Below are 24783 nucleotides of genomic sequence, written 5' to 3' on the forward strand. Positions count from 1 at the left end.
ATTTTCTCTCAAAACTGACGTAATTGGCCTGGCAACTTTTCAAATTTATCCCCTGTTCTATAGGAAATTTGGCTGGCACGATAATATTTGATCGAGTCGGTAAACAAGTGATGAAAAAATGGGACACACATACGTGAAATGTAAATATTTGCTATCGACTACACGTAAATAAAACTCCATACTTCCCGATTTTCGAATATTTCCTCGTTATTGTGTCCGAAAAGGAAGTTATTTGAATACGTCGATCGGCGGTAAACAGATGATCATTTGTGCCAATATTTTGTTAGGAACTTCATTTACATATTCGAGTGACTTTGAGGAAATGCAGGAGATCTTGTTTGTGTTACTCATGGAAATTGGAAATGGAAATAGGACACCATCATATGACTTCATTCGCTATATTTGCTTTATTTCATATGAATGAAAAAAAATGTTGTGAATATCCTCTACTTAACATAGATCGATCTAATTTGACGTTTTTTCTCATGAAACGGCGATTTTGTTCACTGGACGCACTCAATACGTTATAGAAATTCCCTTCAGGGTAACACGATGACAAATAAATAAAAAAGTTAACAATAAACACCAGAAACCATTTTTGACAATAGGACGATTCATATCGGTCAGGATCATTCCAAATAGATGTTTGCCAGAAATCAAATTTCACATGCCCTCACGATCTCTGGATCCTTTTCATTGTTACCGAAACCCTCCCTCTAGGTCCGGGGGCGGCCAGATCCAGATATTCCCACATAAGCACAATCGAAATTAACCTGTTGGTTGGATTTCGCTTTTTAGATTGGCGTAACTGTGACACCTGTAGCAAATTTTCATGGGCCCACTGCGAGAGGTAGACTTTTTGATGGTTATTAAGACGGTTGACAATAGAAATAACCGTCCCAGGAGGGTTGATCAGGGTTTTCGGTGAATATATGACTAACAACGGGGGACGACATCGTTTTTTTTCGAGAGAGGATACCATTGTGTGAAGATCTTTATCGTTGATGCATATAGATTCACTTTAATTGGGCATATTTTATAAGAGGGACAAATTTGGAATCAGGTAGATAGAATATCGAATAAGATGAAAATATAATGTTACATAATGAAGCGATAATTTGATATATATGATTGTTTCTGGGAAGGAAACCTTTACTAAATGCTCAACAATATTCAATCAACATGGGATTTGATGGAAGAAATCTCTTGTACAGTGTAAAACTGGCTTCAGTAGCCCCTAATCCTTCTACTTCGCCAGCCCCTTTTCTAAACCTGGCAATCAATCTTAATAACAACAAAATTTGAATCTGACCTCGACTATTTCTATAGACGCAGACATAGTAGCCTAACATTATACGAGATTATGAGATGTATACCTAATGGTAGTTTTTTCCACTTTTTTTTGTTACTGAGATATAGATAGACCCAGACAAAAAAGAAAGATTATATTCGTAGAGGGAACTGAGTCTAAAGAAGTCCCGTAAGTGTAGCTGGTAATTCCAACCCTCGGGTATTATATCGTTGTTTTTTTTTTCTCCGTGGCCCTTCACAATACGTTAGGGATTGATTCGTATAAGATTCAGTGTATTGAGCTCAGTTGAAATATGACCCCGAGATTAGCTTTTTTTTTCTACGTTTCAGATGGGCTTTGAAATACTAATGGTTACAAATGCGGTAGCCTCGGGAGTGAATAAATTCGGGCGGTCATTATTGTTGGAAAAAAACGGAGGTGGTGGATGATTGGGACTTTTGTACGGTTTGTATTCAACGAAAAAAAAACTGGCTACTAGGAGAGCTGAACAATAATCGAACGAATTTGTGGGTGGTAACTTTAAAGTATTCATTATAATACCTACTCAATGCTGGTAGGTTGATGAGGTTGTTTCTCAAATTTATTGTTTTTTGTTCTTCACGGAATTCATAAAAGCACGGAATGATTGCTCAAGACAAACTCATGAGAAATTAATTGAATGCAGATAAATTTCTAGCCAGAAAAATACTTCTTCATGACAAAAAAAAAGCTTCCAAAAATACTGACTGAGATTATTGTTATCATCAGAAAATATCCTACCAACTTTTTCTTTCCCAAAATATATACCCAGAATCATACCTATATCTTAATTGAAGCCTTTCCTAACATAGCAGTTCCGAAAAAAAGTTCAATAATATTCAATCAACATCGAACGCCTAGATCCTCTGTATCGAATGTATAAAGTCATTCGAAATATCAAAACTCTGCTCTTTGTCCCAGTCATTCCCTCTGGAAAATGACTATTATTATCATTTGTTGATTTTTTTTCCACCAAATATAAAATCCAGTAAAAAACCGAATTCAATTTCATCAGACTGGACCCTCCATCAAAGCTAGCGTGACTCATCGTTAATTTCCCTACGAAAATTGACGGCGAAAAAAAATAAAATATCAGCTCCGGTCCAATCTTCCACTTGGACCAAAACAACTTTGTCCCATCATCGAAAATTGTTATGCCCGTCAATTAAAGCTCTGGAAAAAAACAAGACCTTTAAGACCCATCGAGGTAAACAATATTTTACGGATTTACTTCGTCATTAAAATACGAGTAAAAAGCGAAAAATCATCTGAAACCGATTGCCACGTTTCCTTTCGTCTCTTTTCCCCAAACTACGTCTGTCCCATTCTCACCGTGGGGACATGATTATTAGCTGGCGAGGCAATAAAAAATTTGGAGTTTTCGTAATTCGGTAGCTTAAATTGTGACTGGGTATAAATGATTATGGAACACCTGTCTTTGGTTCTCACGGTTCTTTTCCAATAAAATCTGACCGTGGAAGTTTCTCTCTCTCGGATCGCAGGCCCGTATCAATAATTTATTATTTATGGGTTCGGATTTCCTCAGATGAATACAGGAGTAGGTTTTTTCACATTGTCGTAGAGAGAGAATTGTGAGGTTACTAATAAATTGGGCGAAAAATAAAGCGTATATTCTGGGAGGAAAAATGTTTTCCGCAGAAGACAACAAAATGCAAAAAAAAATTATCTAGCAGATAGAACGATTTCATACTCTAATTCATTAATTTTCATAACTAGGTAATTCTGTGTGAAAAACAGTACGTGATTATAAATAATAACTTCAGTGGTTCACTTGTGTTTTTATTTTCAGACCTCACCTATTTTCTGATGCATCAACTCAACGATTTCGCGAATGAAAAACAGATTAAAGTACGCCTCATTAATATCTCGAAAAAAATATAAAAACTTTCCGATCGAGATCATTCCGGAGCAACTTTTTTAATGAGACGTTCTGTCGGAGCGGGTCCACTCGAAAATGAATGCAAATTGTGGATCTGCCTGGAAGTTGTAGAGATTACCGAGAATAAATTGAGGAAAACTCAATCAAAAGTGACAATTTGATTTGTTTTGGGGGGTGATTAAGGAAACAGTTATGTTGAAAGTGCCGAAATAAGAGATGGGTGGATCTGATAAGATTGTATTAATGAATTGCTCGAATTATACAGTGGCAACTGATTGAATCTGTTTGGTTTTAACTGAAGCAGTCTTGGGGAGTCTTCAGTAGATTTTTGCAGATCTCTGACTGAAACTGTATCATGCAATAGATCGAACAATCCAAAAGTTATCCAAATTCGCTCCTAATTGGAAATGTTTGAATCTCATTCGAAAAAAAAATTGTAGCCATCTGAAATAGCAACAGACAATATTTCGTATCTATGTCAATTGAATTTTACCTAACATTAAATTTCAAACGAAGATGATTCATACCTTGTTAATTAATTTAATTGAAAATTTGAAAGGATTTCATTACGTAAATATTACATATACGTTGGGATTTTTCCAAAATAGGTATTCGATATCCGCAGCGAAGATTTCAAATAACTCATTCACTCATCACTCAAAAGTGTGCACTGAAGAAATATCCTGGAGTAATCCTGTAGGCAACACTTTTCACCGGCATAATTTTCACAGAACTGAACAGAGGCACGACCAACACTAAAATGCTGGTACATTTTTCCCGCCAATACATTTATATATCCAAGAAGGGTAATGATCGTCCAATAGGAAGTAGGAACCAGGAAGTAAATCGGGTAAGGCACGTGGCATCCCCCTTTTCAAATCATCCCCGATATCAAATCGAGGGGTCAAACGCGACATGTAGGCATTATTATGCAATACGGGAACAATGCGGGCATCATCAGGAAGGAAATCACTGCCGACGCGAGGGGTGAACGCTCCACTAGGGGTGCGAGATGCATAGGTAAAGTTACCTACACGAAGAAAAACTTTCGGAATGTTGAAAAATACACTGCACTTCTAAATCTAGAACCCATAAAGTTTTCAAGAAAAATCCTGATCACTGGATTTGTTCGTTCATGTTTTTGGAATATTATGTCTCAAAATGTCATCTATCAAAATTATAATGTGTATTAATGAACAAATGAACAAAAATGCAAGAATGGACAATGTAGGATTAATCACTTATGAGTCAAAGTAACTAAGGGCATTTGGCTATGCTACTACCTTTGAGAGTCATAGTCATAGTTACAGGGCATTTGGCTACCTTACTACCTTTAAGAGTCATAGTCATAGTTACAGGGCATTTAGCTACCTTACTACCTTTAAGAGTCATAGTCATAGTTACAGGGCATTTGGCTACCTTACTACCTTTAAGAGTCATAGTCATAGTTACAGGGCATTTAGCTACCTTACTACCTTAAGAGTCATAGTAAAAAAAAAGTTACTATAACTCTTAACTTAAGCTAGCTGAATGCCAATGACTACTTAAAATGATGTGTAGTTATATTTTATAGCTATTTCTCAATTAAGATAGACATGCATTTAGCTACATAAGAGTAATGTATATGAAAATTCAAATATTACCTACTCTATTGAAGTAGGCATAGGCATTTGGCTAAATTAGGAAAGTAAAGAGTTATAGTGAAGTTCCCATGTTTACTACGACTGCCTGAAAGTAGCCAAATGTTACGAATCAACTCTTCATTTCAATGAAATCGTTCGTGATAAAAGTGTTCGCTATCGCCCTCTGTAGTCCTTTCGCTGAACCCGAATACCTGGTTCGCTGCCTCATTCTCGGACAATATGTACCACGAAACGCGAATTGCTCGTGGGTTTGGTACTTATCTACGTCTATTTGTCCTTCTAAATCCACTCAAATGCCCCCTCCAGGTCACGTGTTAGTGTTACAGTTACAGCTACTTTCTTCGGCAATCTTTGGCGTCTACTTTTCGATAATTGCGAATTGTTAGAAGTCGACACGCTCTTGCAGTTGTTCCAGAGGCGTAGAAGTCGTTAGGGGCGAGAGTGATACTTTAACAGTGTCATTGCTCATGTTTGTCGGAGAATGAGAGTATTTTAAAGCTCCAATGGGATATGCAAGAATTTCACATTTATTGAAGAACTATGTTCATCGAAATGACGAAATCTGACGAATGACAGTGGAGTTTCTTATCAGGATGGTAAATTGTCGGGAAGTTTGTTAAATTTTTGATGGATTTTTATGAAAAATTCGTCCATCCTCAGTAATTCCTGGATTTGTATTCATATCGATGACGTAAAACAAGAATTTATAGAAAATTTTGCTGCTGATGCTTTATGGGAATTTGAACTGCATTAATTGGCTGGAGAAATAGAAATTTCTTGAAAGTTTTATATTTTTCTCATTATCGTAGTGGAAGGTGGTACAGAACAACAATCTCGCTTCAAAACAAAAACAAAAAAAGTGTAATTTTGCGTTGTGGCCCCCTTCGGGACGAGTCGACCTTGCGATCTCGTGGGCCTAACGTCATTGCCTCGAGGTCAGCCCCCCTTCCGTCCAGCACGTCCATTCGGTCAGGCGTTTTGGGAAGCTCGTCTCGAAGACGTTCCCACGCTTCTGTGACGGCATGCAGCTCATTGGTGTCCGGGGGGGACGGGGGAAGGTAGCGCGAGCGGTCGCACCTGCCCGATTGCTGCACGTGCTCGCAGTGACGGAGAAGATCGAAACAGGGGGGCATTACCAAAAATTTATTATTGATCTACGGTTTATCTGAAAAAAACAATAAGGAGTTGGTAGTTTTTTCTCTGCTTGGCATTTTTGGAGTTTGGATTGTTATATTGAGCAACATTCAACATTATAACAACGTGACCAACCAGAGCCACATCTCATGATTGGTCATTGGGGTCAATTGCCTTTTTTTGAACGTGAAATTCAGCTGGTTCAAGAATTCAAGTTGAGATATACTCGGGTTTTTAGTATTTGGATGCAATCTGAAGATGTGTATCTTCATTTTATTGTCAGGTTTTGCGAAGAGGCTCAACTTGCAGGATTCAATCTGAGGAGAATCCTCATTTAATTGAAAGAAATACCTTTGTTTCCGGCTTAAAAAGTTACTGTGTGGTGAGATGATGATCACAAAGAGCCATGTTAATCCTTTGAAAACCAACTTGAGGAATTTTGGTTCAACACTTTGGAATAAGTCTATGAGTTTGCCATCAGGCAAAGGAACTTCTGATTAAATTCGTTATTATCACCCAGCAGGCCAAACCTAAGACGGTCCTGCAATCCAAGAAGTACCCGAAGCGTCCCAAGTCATATATATATCGTTATCTCTCTCTCATCTCAATCTGACTGCGTAATTATACACCGTGTGACTCATGCCCTTATACTTCTGAAAATCACCATGCTATAAATCTCGATTTTTTGCATAACACTAGCTACCGTCATTTTTCCCCGCAATTACAAGAGAAAACAATTGTTGAACAAGCGCGTACTGGGCGATAAATCCAGAGGAGCCGGTTTTTTTTTAGGTTTTCCTGTTAGCGAAAAATTCTGAGAAATAGAATTTTTGTGTGATTCGTAAGTTGTTCCAGAATGTCGTCTTGTCTTGCTTAAATACGTAAAGGTGTTCGCAATTCGATATAATGAAATCAGGATTTCAAGGAAATCGCCAAAAACTTATATTTGGTCAGGGTCAACCTATTTATCCCTTCTATTCGGTGTTCGAGATGACCTATAACATTCAAACTTTCAGGAATCACTCGATTGATCTCTGATTTTCCTTGGTGGAAGGTGTAAGTTACTTTCAACTTCTCAACAAGAATAACGATCCTCTACCGATTGATTTCGCTGCAATAAATTAGCCGTTAAGCAATTTAACCCCGAGTAAAATCCATCGGCAAACACCCACCACCGGGGCAAAAAAGCGAACAACTCATCATCTTCGGTATCTCTGTCAGATAATCACAGTAGGAGAGAGAGGCTTGCAGCACCTGCTCGCGATTCCCACGGTACGCCGGAAGTCCAATTAAGCGTAGACCACCTCTTTACGCAACAAGCAAAACATTACCGTGTGCGAGCATCATTATGATTAGGGATTTGTGGCGGCCGGCGACTCCGACCTAGGGCCATTAAGTTCTATCGTTCTTTTTTCTACGCTCCGTAGGTATATCTTGGTATACCTACACACACACGTGACAGTAAAAAAGTTTACGTAGGTATCTATTTCGGGATCATCGACATAGATTGTTGACTTCTCGATAACGTGTTGGGTATGAATTCATTAGGTTATCCCTACTTATTTAGGGCTACCTTCTGATCGAACGTCGAAATCGTATAGTTCCCTTTTTGCTTAATAGAACGAACTTTTTTGAAGGACCAAATCCGATGAAATTTTGAGATTCATAACTAGAAGAGTTGCGCGTTTACATTCAGACCTACGATAATTTTCCTGGAAGAAAAACTACTCGCAAGTTGACCATCGAAAAATTCCCAAAAGATGGGGTCAGTTGAAACTGTCCCAAGACCGAACGGTTGTGCCGAAATGGATGAAATTCTCAGATTTATCACTAGAAGAGTTGCTCTTTCAGAATATGTATCACATTTAGATCTGCGGTCAGTTGAAACTTCCTCCAGACCGAAAAGAGTTGAACGCCCACGTTTGTAGAAATACAAATTTCGTAATAGCTTTTCTTTCAATACCTATTTAATGGCACTTATTTGCTAAAGTTAACGAGATTCTTTCTACATGTCATACAAACGAAATTTCCCGATTCATGCCGCCATCAATACCGCAAAAGTTACGACAATATTATTCGTTAAGCCTCGAGGATTGTAAAAAAAAAACTTCACGACCCGGATCCTCCGGTATCGACCGATCCTATCTTCGTATTGTTTAACTGCGGCCGCAAGAGTCCTTGCAAAGGCCGCGGCGCGCATTCCGACAGGTAATCCTCGACACCGTCCTCGGTATTTACGATCATTTTGTAAATAATAAAGTGCATTTCATCCTGAATATCAATGCCGGCGTAAATCGGGTATTCAGCCCGCATGAAGCCGAACACAATGGATCGGATGGTTTACAAGTTGTCGCGCGCGCGAAGGACGGGGGAGGAGGGTGTAATCCGATGTTGTCAATGAATAAAACGTCCTTATTTAATGCGTACGTACGTTCGAGAGTAATTGCTGTCTTTGGACGTTTTGGAATGCGGGAGGATCGATCTACGATGGTTTATTTCATAAGGATAGTCTTCGCTAGTTGCTGCTTGCATTCACACCAATGTCGATAGATAGGGAAAAAAATAGAAACAAAATAAAAGGAGCAGGGATATAGGTTCCATTAAAAATCTCTCGTACACCTCTAGGATCATAATTTACTGTGCAGTTACACTGTCAAGCGGCGGCGAGACGAATAATTATTAAATATTGATTAGTATCAGGAGAACAAATATAGTAGACCATGTTCAATTTAAAAGAACAAACAATCGACGATAAACTATAAATTTAATTATCAATTCCAGAACGAATCATGTCGTAAATTGCACATAAATTAAGTCCTTAATTAGATACAAACTTGCTCACTCCTTATCTTGATTATGCTCCCTTCCTCTCTCTCTCTTTCCCTGGAAAGAGTGGGAGACTCATCTGCGTCCGAGAGCAGCGGCAGCATCCGCGATTCGTCGGGAATTTTAAATACTTTAAAACGATCTCCCGTCTTGTCTGCTCTCCTGATGACGATTTCAAATGTTGGGGGATAAGCCCGCATCCTTTGGGCCGATTTAAATTTTTAAATAATTTTAAAGACCGATAGGATTCGATCGATTACTGTTTGTGTAACAGTGTCGATTCATCATCGGGATGCAGCGCCGGATGCTGGACGAAGAAATTGTCAATTGAAATCGTAATCTTCGATATTTTTATCGGGAGTGCATGAGGATGAGGAGGTGAGACAGCGACGAGATGAAAGTGCGCTTGGATGAATGCAAATTGTGGAGCGCTTCTCTCTCGAATATTATATTGGATATTATATTTATGTTCTATGGAAAACAATGAATTAAAAATTACGTACTTTTGATTAATTTGAAAATTGATCTGTCTTTTACTCAACTTGGAGGCTAGAAGCAGAAATGTATGGACTGTTTGATGGTATTTTCCTCTTCCAATGATGCATCTGAATTTCGTGAAAAATGAAGCCCTACTGAAAAATATCAACATGAAAATTGAAGAGGCTCATATACCAAATATGGTCATCTTTTAGTTCATATTTTAGTAATAGTTGGACTTCAAGAGAGGACAGGTTGTTCCAGAAAAAAAATGCAAGAATGCAGCATGCAGCATTGGATTGAGATATAGGTATGTTGTAGCAATGTTACCGATAGTTCATTCCGCAAATTCCGTTAATTTCTAATGAATTAAATGAAATTACTTCCCAGAAAGGGACCTTGAATTAAGGTCATAACCTTGAAAGTAACCTCAAATTAAGGGTAACGTCTGGAAAACGACCTGAACTAAGATCATCGGAATGAAAATAACCTTCAACTAATGACATCCTTCGAAAAGTGACCTTGAACTAAGGCTGCCTTGTGTAAAGTGAGCTCGAATTACAGTCATCTTCTGGAAAGTAACCTCGAACCCTGACGAGACAATCTTCTCTAAAGTGACTTTCAATTAAGGTTATCTAAGTAGCCTTGAATTGAGTCCATCTTCTGGAAAGTGACCTTGAACTAGGGTCATCTTCTGATAAGCTACCCAGAACTAAGGTCATCGTTATGTGGCCTTACACCAACGGCTTCCTTCGAAAGTGACTTTTAGCTTAGGTCATCTTCTGGAAAGTAACCTCGAACAAAGGTCATCATGACCTTGATTCGGGACAATGTTCTTTAAAGTGACCTCAAGGTCACTCCAATTCAAATTGGGGATAATTTAAATGGCCTTGAATTGAGGCCATGTTCTAAGAGTGGCCTTGAACTAAGGTCATCTTCTGGAAAGCTACCTAAAACTAAGGTCATCTTCTAGAAAGTGGCCTTGAACTAAGGTCTTCACCGTGGCCATGGTTCATCGAGGTTAAACCAAGGCCATCAAAGTGGCTATGAACTGAGATCGTCATCAAGGTGACTTCGAATCAAGTAGATTAGCTCGATCAACAATTTAGATAAAATACTGATATAGAAATGGAAAATTCTATTTTAACCTTTATGTTCTAGGGTATATGTATCATTGATAATGTGAATTGCGTGGTAGGAAAAGACATCAGATGACTTGAAATTAAACCACCTTATAATAATTCGCAACAAATGCGTCCACGGTACTCGCCGCCTATGGAAATCAGGATCCCGCATTTACTTTCATTATAATCTACGTAGCGTGTGCGTTGTTAAAGGGGGCAGGCAGGCAGGGGGGCGGCCACTGAAACATCGTGAGAATCGACTGATGGGCGGCAGCCCGACGGTAACTTGATTATTACTTCCGTTAGTCCGATTGAGCTCAGCGAGACTCATATAGGCACGATTTTGCCCCCGTTGCCCCCTCGGCCAGAGTGCTTCGCCAGCTAGTAATTTTAAATGACGACGGACTTCGTTGCAATTAAATGGAAACGTTTACGATGGGTCACTATAAGCGAGTCTAGAGGTGATGAGGGGCATCTACAGCTTTCTCATCCTCATGGTTTCTTTCAATAAGTAAATATTTTATTTTTATCTGGATGCAAAATATAAACTTCCCTTTCGATCTCTGTTTTTGTGGCTTTGTTCACTTCTAGTTGAGGAATTTGGCTACATCACTTCTTTGCATATCATTATTTAGTATCAAATAGGTTATTCGCAAGCTGTAACATCCTCGCCAACCTCACAAAAGCCGACAGATTCATATGCAAATCAGGATAATTAACCGATTAAAATAATGACTCTTCGGCCATTACCATTGACACTCATATCCAGCGATCCTGTGAACGGAAACTGAGCGGAGTGACTGCTAACCAAAAGAGTCGCATAAAAAGACCACATACAACACCGGTAATAGCCCGATACCCATTCAATCATAGAATTTCCAATCGTGAAACGATCCAATACAGAACGTTCTCACGTTAACGTTCTGTGAAATAAAGATGACTTCATTTCCGCTGATGCGTTCGTAATAAGACCAATTAAAATACAGTTTCGATCGAAAATCGGGCCAATTTGATTCGATGGGTTTGTGTGACGGCTTGTTAACACAGAAAGGAAATTGAAAATTGATCGATACGATCAGTTCCCGTTGAACATAAACAAAGTTTGAGATAGGTTAGAGAAGAATGGGAAAATTCATAAAAATTTGTATTATAAGTTTAGGTATTTGGCCAACATCTGTGGCATGATGATAATTCGTGGAAATTTCACGAGTGCCATAAATAACAGTCGTGGATTTAATTAGCATCGACTATAAATAATCGTGGCCGTCTATCTGCCTATCCATCGTAATTTTCTCGGGCCGATTCGAAAGATAATCCATAGCAGCAGCTCCCGCCGACAGCTATGGTTAAGTAGCCGATGATCGTTGTCTTTTTGTCGGCGGTCAGATCAGAGGAAAATAGCGGAAACCACGATCTTCTCATTCCTCAATCTCCGATGATAGGCCGGTCGTTCTACGAAGGCGGTAGGTAGTTTTTCGAGACTTTCTCACGCCGGTAGTTACGGCGTGGATCTGTAAAAATCGGAATTCATCTTCGAGTATGCAACGATTTCGAGTCACGAATCGGACGAATTGACGGCTCGGAAGCGGTAATTTTCCCATGCGAATTTTCATGATGGGAATTATGCAAAAACTGTGGCCGCGATTATGGACCTCTCTCTGTGGTCTCGCGAGATCGTGAAACTACTTCAGCTTTCTGCTACACACATTGCATTCGTACTTTTCTGCGATGTACATGCGAAAAATGGTGAAAATAATCATTTACTTCTCTCTGGCTCCTAAAAAACAGGAGGTAACTTCATGATACGAAAATTTATAGCCATAACCCCATTGAAGATTCCAATAGAGTTATTTAAAAGGTTGAAAGTTACAAGTAAGGTAGAGGAGGTCAATTTTCGTCAATCTCAAACAGCGTTTTACTATATGGCACATTCCTATACGTCCCTTGTACTTCGATGTGTTCTTATATACGTTTATCCGATCTCACTCTACGACCGGTTTCACAATGAAAATGGAAGTAGATACGGAAGAAAAAAATAATTTACGACGATTCCTCGTTTTCATTCACCGCACAGCGTTCGATGGCGAGCAACATGCCGATTTTGATCGCTGAATGGCAATAAAGAAAATCGGTAAAAATTGAGTCGATGTGTCCTTGTTTGGTCGCGTGACCGTTAAGGGAATGTTTTTTGTTTCGATCGGGGCGCCATGCCACACGACTGAGCATGATGTGAGTAAAAATGGAAGATGTTCCCTTAGAAGGTATTGTCGTAGAAAGAAGAACGATGATGTCTTCTACAGGTTTCTTAATAAAATGCCTTCAAAGTCTTCAAAATACTCTAATCTTTTCCGGGATAAATTTTGAAGGAGGGAAGAATTTAGGAACCAAGCGGTGTTTCAATATTTTTCGATAATTTTTTCCTGAGAAGGAGGACATTATCAATTCGCGAATTTTGAGCAGGTGATGTCCTAATGAACGATTCTGATGAAGAAGTCGTGGCCTAATTGAGTCCCGTTGAACCTACTCAGGCCACTATAACTTTTAAGTTTAGGATCTGAATGTTCCGATATTGCCTTCAATGGTCAAAAACCACTGGAAGGTTTCAGAGTTATAGCAACTGCTTTTTCTATTTTCCACCACTCTAATTTCCTTCGAGTATCTCTTCCTTCAATCTAAATCCCCGTAACATCCAATTAATTAAATAGTAAGGTGTAATCAGCTCGTTAGTTAAAACGATAGCCTCGTAGTCGTCAGACAGTTGTCGACAGCCCCTCGAGCCAGACGACCATCAAAGCAACGGTCGTATATAAGTATATCAATAATAATGGTTAATAACTAAATCGTCGGGCCTAATTGAAACGTCGGTACCGACCAAATTGAAATCTGAGCGTCCGTTATAGAAGGTCGCGGCGGCGGCGCGGCAATCACAGTTAATTTTCCCGTGGTTAAAAACAGGAAGCGCGACAGTCGTCTGTCTGCCTCGCGCCAAAAGACTCTCCCGATGAGTAAATAACAAAACACGAGCCCTCCTTCCTTGTGTGTGCGCTACCAACAACAACACGTAGGCGAAACGCGGCCAGCTCGTGGGATGCCCATGCTCGGAGCTTTCCCACGAGCCGAACAACAGTAAAGCCTCTATAGGAGAAGAGCGGTATCACCTGGCTAGCTCCCTAGACAGGCACTAGGCACTGAAGGATCGCGGTTTAATCGATTCCCCGGAAAAATCGATGACACGCACCAGATTTCGACGATTATGTCACCGTTCAGAACTGCACCAAGAAAAAACTGCGAATTTTACACTTTTTCCGAACTAATTCTTGGTTCAATGTCCACAGTTATGCAAAATAAAGACAAATCTGATAAAAATGTGAATTTATCATCTACTTTCTCCGAAATAATCTTCTCTTCATCGTCCATAATAATGAATAATGAAGAAAAACAAGAGAAAATTTCTGCTTTCAGCAAAAAAGGTGTAAATTCGAAACCTTTAACCTTTTCCGAACTATGTAATTGTTGATTCATTGTTTATAATAATGAACATCGTAGAACACGAAGAAAATTCTGTATCTTAGAAAAAAAAAACACGCAGAAAATTCTACATCTCAGAAACTACTTATACGTCATTTGACTCTCAAACTTCGCGAAGACCTCCCAAAATTTATTCTACAGCATGATTCTACTAGTTTTCAATGTAAGACGGTCACCCTGGTTATGAGTTCAAAAAGTGTGCCAAAACATCTGATATTTCACTGTGATTTACCCATTTTTTTTTAATCGGATGATTAGAAACACTGAAATGAATTTTGAACGTGAACTTCTTCTGATAATGGAGATTGAACACTTGTCTTGTCGAATCGAATCTATTTTTGAAAAAATCAAAGAGACGATGAAACAACCTATAAATAATTATCCAGCAAGTTTTTAAATGTATCTCCCCAAATCATTATACCCTTTCGAAAGTTTACTTTTGAATCTTTCCCTTGATAAATAATGATTGTTAATACTTATATGCTTTTTACTTGAGTTAATACCAATATTCTCTTCGAAATTCGTTTGTTTATAAGCTAAATCACAGATTGAAACGATGAATCTTTCGGCGACACTTTCAGTTAGTCGTAAACGTGTCGTATACGGTAAACTTGCGACATATGCGTGAAATATACGCGAACGCAACCCTCCGTGACCGTGGGGGTATTCTATTCCACCGGAGTCAGGAAGACATTCCCACGGTCCTCAAACCATCAGCACGGTTCTGCCACCCGTTAGGCGTACGACCAGACAATGGGACACGCAGCTTTCTTACGATTGTCGAATATTTTAAGGGCAGAAATACCTGACAATGGACGGATGCCGAACCCTCACTTTGAGATTAAAAACGGTTTATGTAAATCATCCGACACACGAATTGATTTTCACTGCTTTCATTGAACACGTAAAAGCACAAATAATTTGGCGGTTATGTAACCGTTATTCAATGTTAAATAAAAACGAGAAATTGAACAATATGAAAAAATTAATGTCCTACAAGAAAAACTGAATGGATAACTCTTCACTTATATGGAAAAAAACAGTGATGAAACATTAAAAAGTTATTAAAAAATATGCTATTTTGCTCAACAATTCTGAATAACCAAAAATATAGGAGCTCTAAAAAAACGATTCATGTGATTACGTCTTTTTTATGACAATATAATTCAATTCGTCAGAAGATTCTTTTCGACTCCACTAAATTAGTCAGAGAACTTTGCCAAACTTCATGAAAAGACCGATATAAAAGGAAATCTCTTTTTAAAAAAAAATAAGACATTCAATCTTTAAATACACGACGTGTAAAACGCAACAATAATATCAGAACATTTCCTGTCATCGTCCACGCTCCTCAAAAATCGACAACAATGGCCCCGATCCGGAATTAATTACCGTCGAACTAGACCCTCCGCATATACCTACCCCTATACCATTCCGAAAGTCCCATTCACAGTTACGCAACGGAATCCGAAAACCCTCTTGGCGAAGAACTTTCTCACGCGCTCCCAGCACCCGTCCGGCATGTGCAACCCCGTAAAGGCGCGCGCGACGCAACCCCAAGAGAGACGGAGAAAGACGTCCTAGAGAACCCTAGAAGGCGTTCCTGCCAGACGAAGACGGAACCCGCGTCCATTCATATCCCCACCAGGTCCTTCTTATAAACTAACGTCCGTGTCGTCGGGACACCATTCTGTGAAGTTGCTTCGGCGATTCTAGAGTTGTAGATCTCAATTCGTCCGAACCTTCGGTGTCGTTTTACGTAAATAACGTCAGTGTTGTTGTGACCATCATGGCACCCACGCCTTACATGTTGCCTTCCGCCGCGGAGTACACCGAGGAACCCATATCCAGGACCTACCAGTACCGCAAAGTGATGAAACCGATGCTGGAGAGGAAGAGGAGGGCCAGGATCAACAGGTGCCTGGACGAGCTCAAAGAACTCATGGTGACGGCGCTCCAGAGCGAGGGCGAGAACGTGTCCAAGCTGGAGAAGGCCGACATCCTGGAACTGACCGTACGCCACCTCCACACCCTGAAACGCCAACACCAGCTCATCCTCAGCCCCGATCAGAATTACGCGGATAAGTTCAGGGCCGGATTCTCGCAGTGCGCGCAAGAAGTATCGCAATTTCTGACGGCGCCGCCGTCCGAGTCCGAAGATCGCACCTCCGGCAAGAGATTATTGCAGCATCTCGGCGCCTGTGTACGTCAAATGGACTGCGTGCCACCCCAGATGCAGTACTCCACGCCACCAGTGTCGCCGGAAGTGAAAAAATCCATGTGGAGGCCTTGGTGAACGCCGACCGTCGGAATTTTTTTTCAATTTTTTTTTATACTGATGTCTTCCAAACTTGTTGATGTTATTTCTTCAGTTCACAGTATATACCCCCAATCCCCCAGTTTCGCGGATGTAAATTCGGAAATTAGTAGCTTTAAATATACTGTGATATAGGTTTACCATTTCAAATTTTATCGATTTCATTATTGGACTTTTGTATGTTGGTACCTGATAATGATTGGTTTCTTTAGGATTTAGGATAGTTTTGCTCAAATATTTGTATAATGTATTCATAGTTTTATCCAGTTGCAAATAAAGTTATTTTATTATTAGCTTTTCGTATTATATTCCCCGATTCTGATCAAGGATTCAATAAACAAATAAAACGAATAAAAAAAACCTTTCAAATTATTGTTGATGAACATGTACCTACGATTTCCAGCTATAAAACTCTAAATATTACATATCAGTTCATTATTTTCAAAATCCTATCTATAAACAATAATTAATGAGCACTATTATAAAGACCCTACTCTTTACTACACAAAAAAAGGTAAGTATGAGGGTGTTTTGATACTGTAAGATGAAACTTAGAGCGATTGGTACATATTCTAAGGTCCTGCTGGAATATTTTGTGAACTACTCGAAATAAGTCGATTTAATTCTCGAAAAATCGCTGCCAAATTTTGGTTTCGTTGATTTCTCTTAACAAAAAATATTAAATAATGAAATATTTTTAAGAGTAATGTGTTGTTCAACTCAAAAAAATTTATTCAGTTAGGAATATAGGAATTATAGAATAAGTTACCGGACATTATAAACCAGACCTATCATGTGTATGTATTTTGAATGAAATTGTTTTCCTTCAATGAATGGTAATACTTTTAAACTTCTTCAAAACAGGATGAAAATTTTCAGCAAAAAAGAAAAATTAAACTTTATTGCGGAACGCACACTTACTTTGACGACTACCGAAAAATTGTAGGGTTAGTTTTATTGACAGAATCAAATCAACAGACTCATCAATAATAATAATTTTCGTGGCATAATTCTCAACTCTGGAAAATCCAGATCCAATACTACAAATGCAAAAGACAATATCCTCAAAAGTACAAAAATTACTAATTTTTCGATCGCTAAAATGATACAGTCACTGTGAGTATTTCGTCTTTCCGAAGACGTGTATTTGAATTGATTCCGATGATTTTTTCAGACCTTTTTCATAGGAGAAAATCCGATATTCGAAATTATTTCAGTCAGGATATGACTGACGGCGAAGCATTCTGCATAATAGAAAAAAAAGGAGGAAGTACTTGAACACAAATGATTATCATTCAAACCTGCTTTACTACTGATCTGTTATCATTCTCCAATGGGTTTTTCGAGTAAGTATGAATAGCCTGGCCGAGATATGGGATTTTCTTATCAGAAACTGAGTCATTCCATTGAATTATATATTATCCTATGTAAACAAATATAACATACTCTGATTCATTCACACAATTCTCATTATTTCTCTTTTGAAGTGTGATTTATTTTTAGTCAGTTTGAAAGTGAATGTCATGTGACATTGACCTCTACTCACTTAAAAAACAGATATACCTGTGAACTTTTCTTATGTAATCAGTGACTTAAATTACAATTCCTTATCAATTTATCTTACGAGTATAATAATGAAAGTCTCATAGTACAGTTTATGACATTTTGATAAGGAGTTTTCAAAGTGAAAGAGCAGAAGTGAACCATCCAAAAAATGTCTGAAAATAAAAGGCTCATTGGAGCCATTTCTGCGGGAACACAGTCTGTGAAATTCAGTGTGTTTAGGAGCCTTGAAAGTAAAGTTATTGCAGAGCATGCAGTGAAGATTTCATCTTATTCTCCACAAGAAGGATGGATCGAACAGGACCCTATAGAGATTATCAGTGCTGTGAAGGTTTGCATGGAAAAAGTTGTTGAAAAGTTAGGCGCGCTGTCTAAGAAAATTGTGGCAATTGGGGTAACCAATCAGAGGGAGACAACCATAGTTTGGGATAAAACCACAGGGGCTGCTTATTACAATGCAATAGTTTGGAGCGATATCCGTACAGATTCGACTGTAGATATAATATTGTCCAAAGTACCCGAGGGGAATCCCCACCATTTCAAGCAAGTTTGCGGTCTTCCAATTTCTCCATATTTCAGCGCTTTCAAAATAAAATGGTTGTTGCATTACAGCAAAGATATAAGACAAGCTGTTCGACAGGAAAAATGCTTGTTTGGAACTGTCGATACTTGGATTATATGGAATTTGACTGGAGGTGTAAATGATGGTATTCATGTTACGGATGTTACAAATGCTTCAAGAACATTCCTCATGAATATAAATACGTTAAATTGGGATGCTACTCTTTTACATCTGTTTAGAATCAATGATAACATGTTGCCGGAGATAAAAAGTAGTGCCGAAGTATATGGGCATATTCACGATGGTTTTCCATTGAATGGGGTTCCGATATCTGGAATCGTAGGGAATCAACAAGCTGCTCTCATAGGTCATAATTGTTTGAAAGAAGGGCAAGCTAAGAATACCTATAGGAGTGGATGTTTTCTATTGTACAACACGGGGTATTCCAAAGTGTTTTCCTCCCACGGTTTAGTGACCACTGTGGCTTACAAGTTTGGGAGACAACCTGCGGTTTACGCTTTAGAAGGAAGTGTAGCCGTTGCAGGGGCAGCTATCAAATGGCTTAAAAACAACATGGGGTTCATACAAGACGTACACGAAACTGAATCTTTGGCTAAAGAGGTCTTCAACACAGGTGACGTTTACTTTGTACCCGCTTTCAAAGGCTTGTACGCCCCCTACTGGAGAAAAGAAGCGAGAGGTGTAATTTGTGGCCTCACAGCTTTCTCAACCAAACACCACATAGTCAGAGCGGCCCTAGAAGCAACCTGTTTCCAAACCAGGGACATATTAGAAGCTATGCACAAAGACTGCGGCATTCCGTTGAACAAGTTGATGGCGGATGGAAAGCTGAGTCAAAATACCCTTTTGATGCAACTTCAGGCGGACATAAGCGGAACCCCGGTTTTTAGATCTCAAACCGAAGATATGGCACCGTTGGGTGCAGCCATAACTGCGGCTCAAGCAGAAGGGATTGATGCGTGGGATCTGAATCAGGAAGGTAGAGAGGTCATACCTCACGATACTTTCCTACCGACTACCACTGAAGATGAAAGGGATGCCAGGTATTCCAAGTGGAAGATGGCGGTGCAGAGATCCCTGGGATGGGCAGTGACCAAAAGGAAAACCATGACGGAAGAGAGGTATAGGTTGTTGGCTAGTATACCAGGTGGACTTTTTTTGATTGGTTCATTTGTGCTTTTGGTTTTGTCAGAAATGACATCGAAATCTCAGGTATAACAATTTTGTTCCTTTTATTGTTAGTTTAGTTAGGAAAATTTTACAATTCCAATTTGAACAATGCTCCAATTGATATTTTCTTGTGGAATAATTTTCAAACATGTGACAAAATGATTTCTTTATATGTGTATGTACTTATTTAGTATTTTAATCTTATTATTGTGAATCGACTTTGTAATTTTCGATATTACTGATTATATTGTCGAATTATACACTACAACAGGGTTATTTTTATCTGATACTCTCTTATTGTTATATTAATTTTGTTGTCGTTTTTTGTTTATTATATTATTATAATTGCAAAACTTTTTGCATTATCTGTTCAATAAAAGGGTTTTGAAAAGATAATTTTTTTATTACAACAGATATTTGAAACAGTGAACAAATGATAAAAAAATATTTATAATGGGGGTTGTTTGGTTTTCATACTTACCTTACAAATAATAAATACACCAGTTGATTATATCAATTTAATGATGAATATTCTTCGAAACTTTCATCCATTCCCATAACATCCTAAAAATAGTGGAAAATACGATGATTACCTCATTTCAATGACTAGTTTTTTCAATATATAAAAGCATTTATACCTATAAAGTAACACTTCACTTTGTGTAGTAGCATCTTCATCGAGAACTCTACGAGAAAGGATTCAAGTTCTTATCACAATCATAACTCGATCTGAAAGGATTATTTTCATCTTCAGATTCATCCTCGTTTTCAAACGGATTATTTGATGGATCATAATCATTTTCAAACGGATTCAAAACAGCAGAATTCACCGAATTGAATTCCTTCTTTCTCTCATACATGCTAGTGTTGGATTTAACTGAAGAACTGTATCTGCTGGATTCTTGCTGCCTCATCCTTCCTTCCGAGATTTGTACTATATTTTGAGAAGTTTTCCTTTCTGTTTGTCTCATTTTCGCCTCCGCTCCGTAACCGTAGTCTTTAATCTAAAAAATTTCAAGAATAAAATCTACATTTAATGAAAAATTAACAAGATCTACCTCTTTCTCCATCCTCGGTATCAAAGTCCTGGACATCTCTTCCTCGTCTCTGTTTTCAATCAACTTCTTCACAGCCTTGTTTGTGATGTCTTTATACCTGTTAAAGACACCCCTACCAAAATATTCGGCAGCTACCGAGTACCCATCGTGGGCCTTTTCCAGTTGTGAATGAAACGTTTCGTTCAAGTCTGTTGTGTGTTCTCTGGCCTTCAACAGCTCCAATAGATTCTTATTCTCCGGCTGGCACGTGGGACAACCCTGATCTTCATCGCAGAAGCTTTGAAAGCAGTGTTGATGGTAGCTGTGCTGACACAAGAAGTGGACTGTCGGGAGTTCCAGGGGATGGTGACATGCCGCGCAACGAGATCCTACAATACAATATTTGAGTACAGCTTGTTTAACGATTTCTTTCTAAGTCACCTTGAATGACAGTGGCCCCACTTTTGAGCGCATCCAACTGTTTCCTCAATTTATCTATGTCTTTACGATAGTTCCCAATCAGATCCGTGATTTCCGAAGTTTTTTCCTCTTCCTGTTTCAGCTCGTTCATAATGTAGTTTTTGATGTGCCCGACTGTTATATCGGTCGTTTCCGATCCTAAAGCGTCGATTACAAGTTGCGGAGAGAGCAGCCTCTCCTTGGCAATCACGGTCAAAATCTAAAGCGAACGTTTTTGGTAAAGTCATCTGTTTGAAGTGGAAAAATCGACATCATACCTCACTAAGCATATCTGGCGGAGGATTCTTCGTGTCCCTAACACAGGACCAGAGCGCTTGTAACCACAGCGTCGGTTCCTGATTCCCGAATCTCCTGCAGCACGCCAGAACGGAGCTCGTGTCGTTCTTGGTGATGTGATACCTCAAAATTTGTTGGTATAGTTTCTGCTCTTCGTACAAGTATAAAATACCCCCGCTAAACGAGTGCATGTGACATACGACGAGCGCCTGCGATTTGTCGTATTTGATGTCTGGATTCTGAAGGAGCTTCAGTATCTTTTGGCTCCATTTGGTCTTCTCGTTCTGAGAATTTGTCCAAACGTGAAGGTAATGCTCTAACAGAGTATTATAAACTGGAGTTGTGAGGATGGATCTGCAAATTTTTAAATTTTCTGTGACAACGTTAAAAATGGCGATCAATTTTGAGGTTATGTTAGAATTATGTCAAACTACGCATTAAATATTAACAGTTAATTAAGAAGAAAAAATATATAAATGTAGATTTCACCCACCCTTCTTCTATCACATATTCCAAAAACTCCACCAATCTCTCCGAATTATTCAAAAATAGATGAATGAAATCTTCAGGTTCTGCGTGTTGAGGGATGTCGTAGTTTCCAGTCAAGACACTCTCTGATATGATCGGGGAATCTTTTGGTTTATAATTGGTGCATAACTTCTTCAAGAACTGAGTGCTCTCGTTGGGGACTTTCTGAACTAGGACATTTCCGTATTTCTTCATGTAAAGTTCTGCGTTTTCAAAACTTAGACTGGAGATGTAGTCCAAGACGTCCACGTACTTTTGGTGGTCCTCGATGAGGAGCTTTATGTACCAGTCGTGTTTTTGATGCCGTTTGGCTAACATAAGAGCTTCAGCTGGGCTTCCTTGTCTAATTATGAGAAAGAACTATAAGGTGGTATTCGAAGAACCAAATTTTCGAAAAAATTTCAAGTCCAGTGCTCAAAAACGTCAAATACCCTGTATATCAGCTCACCTACAAACTTTAATGGCGACATCCACATCGTAGCTCAAGTCGCTGTCCTTGCTCAAGATGAACTGTTTCAAACCCTCGTTTTGTCCGAGGGTATTGCTCAGTTTGGTGTAACAGTTTAAGAGCAGCGTGGTGTGATCTTCTGTGGCCTGTCTCTCCTTGTGCAGAGCCTGGAGGTACATCGTCAACTTTTCGATATGTTGCGAGTCCAAGAATTTGCGAATGACGTAGCTCGGTTCCAGTTTTCCGATGGTCTTGATGTACTGCTCAATGGCACCGGTGTAGTCACCTTTGTTGCACAAGTGATCGCCGTATTGCTTGAAGATGTCCACAAGACCTTGAGAAACCGTTTTTTCATGAGAAATCTTAGATTCGATTGTAAAATCATTCTTTGAGAGACTATGGATATAACCTAAGAGTAATATAACCTCCAAATGGACAACAAGACAAATATGGTACTGTGAGAGCTCTCCAATCATCAGCTGAGGTGTATAACTCCTAATTTTAACCCCTTTCCCCCGATGGACCACCGAATTTCCGGGGCTTCACGCACTGACAGCCCTGAAAAGCCATACTTGTTAGGTTAGTTTGATTTGACAGTTCAGTTTTGACGTGTTCCCGTGATAGCGCAGGCGTGAAGCTCCAGTGCGTCAAGCCCCGGGGTATCGGTCACCTGACTGGAAAGCTCGAGTACGAAACATCAACATAACCTAAAGAAAGAGAAATATAACCTAAAATGCCGATCAGGTCAAAATGAAACCTACTTTCATTATCATACTGCTGCGATTTGGCGATCCTTATTGAAACATCATAAAGGTTTTTCTTGAACAGAAGTGAGAGTTTAGATTGCAGATCCTTCTCGTCCAAATGGTACACCTTGTTGTCCTCATCGAGGATGTAAAAAGAACCGAATTCGTTCAGAACTGCCTTGATCTTCGGCATGGTGGCCGAGAACACTATGAATTTGTTGTGTATATCCAACACGGTGATACAGTCACCTTGTAGTACAGAACTCTGAGTGCCGTTGCTCATGGAGTTCACTGCCGTGGGTCGATTAGTCTTGGAAATTATAATCAAATAGCTTCTGAACCACTCGAGCATTACTTTTTCGCCGTCGATGGCGTAACATGGACCCCTTCCATCAGTTGTGTAACAATAAACGGCCTGTGAATATATATTTTCATCAACCTTTTCAATAATTAGGTGCTTGACTTACATCATTTCTTCCAACCATGAAATGACTCTCTTGGATCGACTCTGCAAGGACACAACATCTTTTGGCACACCCTATATTATCTAGATGAACCTAGGATGAAATCATTTTAATTACCTATGCCCATTTATACAAGTAATGACCTACCCTTTCTTCTTTATCTTTTTGGGTGATGTTATAGACAAGCACAGAACTATCGGTAGCTAAAAACAAGTAAATACTTGTGGAAGTTGACTTGAATGCCAAGCCTGTTACAGTACTACTAGCATCCCTTAATAATTTCTGTTTGGAACTCCTTTCTCTGGTGATATCCCCTCTTAAAATGATTTTATATGTTCAGCATGAAAAAAAAGGTGATAATTTACACGAGTATAGTACCTATAAAGCATCAATGATCCATCAATAAAACCTAAAGCCATCAATTGCAAGTTTTCATGTACACACAGTGCACTAACTTGGACCGGACGATTTCCAGGTAGAGCTCTACTGACTCTGAAGCAATGGGGGAAACCATTCTTATCCAATCTGCTTGTATCCCATATTTTTATTAGAGGATTAACACCAGGTTCATCTTGCTGAAAAGTTAAGAACACAGCTCATGCTTATGAAGAAATCATATAGCACTTCACTTACGCCTATTGTAACCAACAAGGAGGAATTCCTCAGCTGATACAAAAAATCTGTACTCAACTCATACGCTCTAAATGTATGAATATTCCAAGAACGATTCACTAAATGGACTTGGCCTGAGGAGTCACCCAAGACAACGTTATTGTTTCCATTCGATGTCACAGTTATTCTACAATCTTCCTACAAAGGGAAATGAGTGTTAATGGAATACGAATCGAATGAGTGCATTCAATCTCACCTTAAATAGTTCAGCAATATTTCCATTGTCTACATTACTCTGAAGATCGAAAAAATGGAATTTCCTCCACTGAAAATAAAGGCCGGTACTCATTTTGAATTATGCGTGATGTATATTATACTTACTTCAAGGAATGCCATTTTGCCAGCTCAGTTAATTTAGAATGTTGTGGGTGGATGGTTTTGAGATAACTCGATTCTTCGAATTAATCCAGCTGACTTTTGTTGTTTGTTTTGAATTTTGACAACTGTCAAAGTTACAAAAAGAACCAAGTATGGTGTAGGTGGCGCCATCTTGCACAATTTTCCACATTTTCACTTACAATCAATCGAAATATCTGT

General features: G+C 39.0%; 3 protein-coding genes across 4 annotated transcripts; 2 read left to right on the forward strand and 1 right to left on the reverse strand.

Annotated features, from left to right (window-relative positions):
- Positions 1-15647: 15647 nt before the first annotated feature.
- LOC123316853 (enhancer of split mbeta protein-like) lies at positions 15648-16572 on the forward strand. The gene has a single exon (XM_044903111.1). It carries the CDS (start codon positions 15752-15754, stop codon positions 16256-16258), a length of 507 nt encoding a protein of 168 aa, XP_044759046.1. The 5' UTR covers positions 15648-15751; the 3' UTR covers positions 16259-16572.
- Positions 16573-17221: 649 nt separating this feature from the next.
- Positions 17222-19868, forward strand: LOC123317011 (glycerol kinase-like). The gene is made up of 2 exons (XM_044903349.1): positions 17222-17395; positions 17454-19868. The coding sequence occupies exon 2, from the start codon at positions 17994-17996 to the stop codon at positions 19641-19643; it is 1650 nt and encodes a 549-aa protein (XP_044759284.1). The 5' UTR covers positions 17222-17395; positions 17454-17993; the 3' UTR covers positions 19644-19868.
- Positions 19869-20099: 231 nt separating this feature from the next.
- LOC123317010 (vacuolar protein sorting-associated protein 11 homolog) lies at positions 20100-24704 on the reverse strand. Of its 2 annotated transcripts, XM_044903348.1 has the most exons (14): positions 24568-24704; positions 24443-24511; positions 24208-24384; positions 23953-24149; positions 23722-23890; positions 23578-23667; positions 23126-23525; positions 22365-22698; positions 21882-22259; positions 21370-21742; positions 21074-21311; positions 20654-21021; positions 20234-20599; positions 20100-20159 (listed from the first exon to the last, which is right to left on the reverse strand). In XM_044903348.1, the coding sequence occupies exons 1-13, from the start codon at positions 24580-24582 to the stop codon at positions 20282-20284; spliced, it is 3126 nt and encodes a 1041-aa protein (XP_044759283.1). In that variant the 5' UTR covers positions 24583-24704; the 3' UTR covers positions 20100-20159; positions 20234-20281. The 2 variants fall into 2 exon arrangements, with proteins under 2 accessions (XP_044759283.1, XP_044759282.1); XM_044903347.1 differs by having other exon boundaries at positions 20100-20599.
- Between the last annotated feature and the right edge of the window lie 79 nt (positions 24705-24783).

The sequence above is a fragment of the Coccinella septempunctata genome, chromosome 7, assembly GCF_907165205.1.
Source record: "Coccinella septempunctata chromosome 7, icCocSept1.1, whole genome shotgun sequence".
In the NCBI taxonomy this organism is placed as follows: Eukaryota; Metazoa; Arthropoda; class Insecta; order Coleoptera; family Coccinellidae; genus Coccinella; species Coccinella septempunctata.

What these genes read in the sequence shown, in the direction of transcription:
- LOC123316853 (XM_044903111.1), top strand. Translation starts at nt 15,752, where the DNA reads ATGGCACCCACGCCTTACATGTTGCCTTCCGCCGCGGAGTACACCGAG.
- LOC123317011 (XM_044903349.1), top strand. Translation starts at nt 17,994, where the DNA reads ATGTCTGAAAATAAAAGGCTCATTGGAGCCATTTCTGCGGGAACACAG.
- LOC123317010 (XM_044903348.1), bottom strand. An exon ending in TCATGGTTGGAAGAAATGAT is followed by an intron (nt 23,526 to 23,577) that starts GTAAGTCAAGCA and finishes ATATATTCACAG; the next exon opens with GCCGTTTATTGTTACACAAC. An exon ending in GTCGCCATTAAAGTTTGTAG is followed by an intron (nt 22,260 to 22,364) that starts GTGAGCTGATAT and finishes TCTCATAATTAG; the next exon opens with ACAAGGAAGCCCAGCTGAAG.